General features: G+C 50.0%; 1 protein-coding gene across 1 annotated transcript in view; it reads left to right on the top strand.

Moving 5' to 3' along the window:
- Positions 1–272: 272 nt before the first annotated feature.
- Positions 273–4,933, top strand: part of LOC104160893 (alpha-2-macroglobulin-like protein 1) — a gene marked incomplete at its 5' end in the record, with an annotated part of 11,406 nt that continues 6,745 nt past the window's right edge. The window contains 7 exons of the mRNA XM_009699138.1: positions 273–425; positions 1,008–1,092; positions 1,880–1,994; positions 2,934–3,159; positions 3,287–3,413; positions 3,996–4,117; positions 4,629–4,683. Coding sequence (XP_009697440.1) covers positions 273–425; positions 1,008–1,092; positions 1,880–1,994; positions 2,934–3,159; positions 3,287–3,413; positions 3,996–4,117; positions 4,629–4,683 — 883 coding nt within the window. The remainder of the gene's footprint in view (positions 426–1,007; positions 1,093–1,879; positions 1,995–2,933; positions 3,160–3,286; positions 3,414–3,995; positions 4,118–4,628; positions 4,684–4,933) is intronic.

Raw genomic sequence — 4,933 nt, 5'->3', positions numbered from 1 at the left:
ATATTCAAAACCCACCTGGATGCGATCCTCTGGAACCTGCTGTAGGTGACCCTGCTTTGGCAGGGAGGTTGGACTGGGTGTCTCCAGGGGTCCCTTCCAACCCTGATGATCCTGTGATTCTCCTGGATGAGGAGGTCTTTGTGTGGAGTAGAAAGCGGGGTCTGCCTAGAGAGATGGGCAGGAACAGATATATACGCTAGGGGAGGGTGGAGCGAAGCATCTGGAGGCATCTGCTCCTTGCCCGATTCTTCCCTGCCTGTGAGTTTCCCTAGGTCTATGGTTTGTTCCCTGCTGCCTACCGACATGGATACCCTGCCCAAGTAGAAGAGCATTCAGATCACTGTGTTCAGCCCCAGTCCACATCATCTCTGCTACGAGGGAAGCCACAGCATTCCTTTCAGCCTGACATCTTTAACATCTTCCGGGTAATCACCTTGTGACTTTTCCCAGAACTGTTGAAATTATAAGTATCTGAGATGTCTTTCTCCCCAAGCAGTCTGAGAAGATCTTGCCTTCTCCAGGCAGCTCCTGCTGTCTGTCCTGCCCAAGCTGTGCTCTCTCAAGAGACATACAATCCTATTATGAGCATGAACACCTGTATTCCTCTCCACAGATGTAGAAAGCAAGATTATGAGATCCTGGACCAGCAAAACTCAACTTTTTGACCTTGGGAATGACGTCTTGGGCTGCATACTGTTTGTCTACAGCATTAAAGAGAGACAGGGAGTGATCCCAAGCATTAGACCACGGATCGTTGACATGGCTTAGTTGTTAGCTCACTCTCTGGCACTGTTTTGGGCTGTTCGCAGGCAGATATCTTGGTGTCTTGAAGGCTGATCTCTAGAAAGGACTAGCCGTAAGCAGCATGGACACAAGACAGGCAGTGCTATTTGGCCAGGGGCCGTCCTGGCCCCAATGGTTTTCAGAATAATTTGAAGAGCTGTGGCTGCTCGTCCCCACTCACAGATGCTTTTCTACCTCCCCTGCCCTTCTTCTTTTCCTAACAGAACTTGGGACTGAAAATCTTCTCAAACCTTGTAATCAAGAAGCCATCTCAGTGCTTTCGTCGGGCAGATAGGAAGCCGACCATGGGTGAGCTGCGCTTTCAGCCTACCTGGGACATGAGATTAGACATGAGGTTGCCCAGATGGAAGACCTCTGGGGTTTGCTGGTGATGGATATTGGCCCTCTGAGGAGTAACAGGTGCTGCTGCCATAGCCTAGCTGCCCAGTCCACCAGCCTCGGCAGGAATGACCCAGTCCTTACAAAAAGAACTCCGAAGAATGTTACTACCTGGATGTTCCCTGGCATGAAAGGATGGCATTCCCTTTCCTGGCACAAACTGGGATCTGTTTACCAGTGACTGCCCTACAGGCTGTGCTGAGACCTGGCTTCTATCCCCACCTGTGGCTGCAGGGACAGTCGCTTCCTTCCTCTATGTGGCAGTTTGCACTAGATAATCATACTAAGCTGGCTCACACGCCTGCTGATATTTAAAACATTGCTTGCAGAGGGCTGTGAGTTTTCTGCAGACCAGCAAACAGCATTGTTATTCACATAATTTAGTTAAAATGGCTCTCTGGAGGTTCCTAGTCTCTTTAACATCAACTCTGGGTCAGGTCAGCAAGGGATTTTGTCTAACCAACTCTTGGAAAACTTGCAACCATCTCACTGCAAGCTGGTTTTGCTGTTGCCACTCTTTTCCCTTCCTATTTTCCCTCTCCTACCAAATCAGACCAATTCCTTGTGTTTTCCTCTGCCAGACTCTTCCTTCATTTCTCTTATTGCTTGATTTGCCTCTTACCCCAGTGCTAGGTTGTCTGTCATTGACAGGGTTCACCTCTCCCACTCTGGTGGGGCTCCTTATTCTTTCTTTCAGGGGGACCTTCTACAGAAGACCAAAGAATCACGAAAGAAAAACCCCAGTTTACAACCCAGGGAAGACTTCTCCGCTATTTCCCTGAAACTTGGATCTGGAATCTGTACTCTGTTGGGTAAGTGATGCTGAACTTTACAAATGGACAGAAGGATGACTTAGGACAAGAGGCAACAGCCTCAAGTTATGCCAGAGGAGGTTCAGATTGGATATTGGGAAGAATTTCTTCACTGTAAGAGTCGTTAAGCATTGGAATGGGCTCCCCAGGGAGGTGGTGGACTCACCATCCCTGGAGGTGTTCAAAAAACGTTTAGACATGGCACTTCGAGACATGGTTTAGTGGGCATGGTGGCGTTGGGTAGACAGTTGGACTTGATGATCTTTGAGGTCTCTTTCAACCTCAATGATTCGATGATTCTGTGATTCCTTTGTTACTGAGTCTTGACTGACTTGCATTTGTGCAGAAGTCCAGCCGTAGGTGTCAAGAGAGATCTGCATGTGAATTTTGTGACTCTTCCCTGCATTTGTAGTGCATCACACTGAAGGACTAGTAGACTTTGAGGTGCAGAGCTGAAGTCTACACAGATTTAGAGAAGAGCAATACAGTTCAAGACCAAACCATCAAGTATCCTCTCTTCACACATTGGGGTACACTCAAAAGTTCTCCATTTGGTGGGTGCACCGGTGAAATTTGCAGCCCTCGTTGCCACAGTGCTTAGATTAAGACTGATGAATCAGCACTCGGGAGGATACAGTGCTGCTGCTTTCCAGAACATCATGCTGTTGACTGAGTGCACAGAGCTGGAATGCTCAGGCTTGCTCAGGAGAAGGGTACAAAGCCATTACTGATGGCATTTAAGCAGGGTTTAAGGCTTTAGGGAACAAATTGCTGAGAGCTGCCTTGCTGTGAGCCACCGGAGCAGAAGTCATTGTTAATCTAGCCAAGGTTGATCTGAGCATGAGGACCTGCATAACCTCTCTCACCCAGAGCCATGAGCCCTCCCCATTGCAGTGGAGTGGGATGAATTTTTTCATGCAAGTGCTGTCTTCCTCTCAGGTCCAACAGCAGCAGGACCGTTCCAGTCACAGCGCCGGCTGCTGCGGCAGAGTGGAAAGTCAAGATGTTCTGCTTGGCTGGGAAGGGATTTGGCCTTGCCCCGACCACGAGTCTCAGAACAGTCCAGCCCTTCTTTGTGGATGTGATGCTGCCATATTCTGTCATCCGAGGAGAGACTTTTGTGCTGGAAGCTACCGTCTTCAGCTACCTGCAGCAGTGCCTACAGGTATGTGCCTGTGCCACAGGTAACAAACACTGTGTGGGACAGACCTACCATGCCCTCCAGTTTTAGAGCGCATTGTACCAAACTGTCTCTCCTGTCAGCCACTCGCCTGCATCTGTCATTCCTTCAGATCCACGTGGCCCTGGCTAAATCCTCAGACTTCCAGGTGGAGCCATGCCGGACCTGCAGGGACAAGGAGTGTCTGTGTGCAGAGGAGTCCAAGACCTTCACGTGGAATGTGACAGCAGTCCAGCTGGGTACGGCAGCAAAAATGGAAGTGGTGATGGGGAACCCTAAAACTGAAGTGAGAGGGAGTGGGAGGTGCAGAGACACTGGCAGAATCTTGTCTCCTCTGGATCCCAAAGTTTGTTCTTAGTGGTTCAAACATACGAGCCGTCATGCCAGCTGACTTTTTTCTTAGACGGGCTTATCAGAGAGGGCAGGAACTGAAGGGGTGGCATGGGGAACTCTTGAGAGCTTTGGGACCAGCTGGGGAGGAAGGGACTGCATGGCTGTGGGTGCGGGAACCTTGTATTGCTGGTGCTGTGCTTCATATGCAATGGGAAGGGTACGCTGGAGTCCAAGGGGCCGCTCGACCTTCTGTTGTTGCAGCCGTATGTAGTGCAATGAAGTCACTGCTGGTGAGGCATTACCCAGCTCCCTCACGCTCAGGGTGTCTGAACAAGCCATCGGTACTGGCTGGCTCACCTTTACTGGCCAGACCACGGAGGCTATGAAGACCAGCTGCCCAAAGCATCTCAGACCACTCGCAGTTAAAGCAAGTTGACTCCATTTGGCCACATGGATAAGAAACATGCTCTGTTCAATTTATTTACTAGGGACTCTGAATATCACAGTGAGGACAGAAGTACTGGACACCACACCACGGTGCGGGGGCAGGAAGCCCTTGCCAGCTACCATGAGGCGGAGGCATACACTGGTCAAACACTTGCTGGTCCGGGTCAGTATGAGAGCAGGCTGGCTTCTCCCTCTGAGCATCCCTGCCCCTGCGGGAAGGGAGGCTGATCTGGGCTAAATGGTTTTCTCTCTTCATTTTGTGGCCAGCACTAGCATACCAAGGATGCGGCTCAGATTGTTTTGTCCCCCTCCCTCCCAGGACCTAGCCAAGCCTATTTCCTTCTTGCGGCACCCTTTCTTGATCTGCCTTCATACACCCTGTCTGTGTTTCTCCCTGTACCTTTCCCTGCTCAGTCATCCATTGTACATGAGCTTTTGTATATGGTCACTGACCAGAAAGCCCCGTCCCTCAGGCTTGCTCTTGCTCTCTTGAGCAGTGAAGCAGGCAGCTTTGGTGCAGATCTGCCAAAGGTGAGGAGGATGGTGTCCCTAACAGCCTGGCGACATAACCACTGAATTCAGACCTGAACTTGCTCTGAAATTTTGCTGATGTTTGGGAATTTTGTGTGTATTCTTGTTTCTCCCGTCCCATGTTCATGTTCCTGCCCTGGCAGCCAGAAGGTGTGTTAGTGGAGAAGTCTTACAGCTCCCTTCTGTGCCCAAGAGGAGGTATGTGGACAGCCTGAGGGGGTTCTGCAGCGTGAAATAACTAGACCTGAGAGCAGGACTAAACTGTGGGCGGTCTGGTGAAATAATGCTTTCAAATGATTTTTCACATAGGAAATTTCACTTCCTATTAGACAGGAAAGAACAAGAACTATTACTTCTGCATGTGCTGTCCTACTGAATTTGCCACTGAGTACAGGTGGTAAAATTCTGCTCTGTAGCCTCCTTCCCACATTCCAGCCCCCAGGCATTC

The sequence above is a fragment of the Cariama cristata genome, unplaced genomic scaffold, assembly GCF_000690535.1.
Source record: "Cariama cristata isolate BGI_N322 unplaced genomic scaffold, ASM69053v1 scaffold20974, whole genome shotgun sequence".
In the NCBI taxonomy this organism is placed as follows: Eukaryota; Metazoa; Chordata; class Aves; order Cariamiformes; family Cariamidae; genus Cariama; species Cariama cristata.
This window is presented reverse-complemented; position numbering and strand designations above follow the sequence as displayed.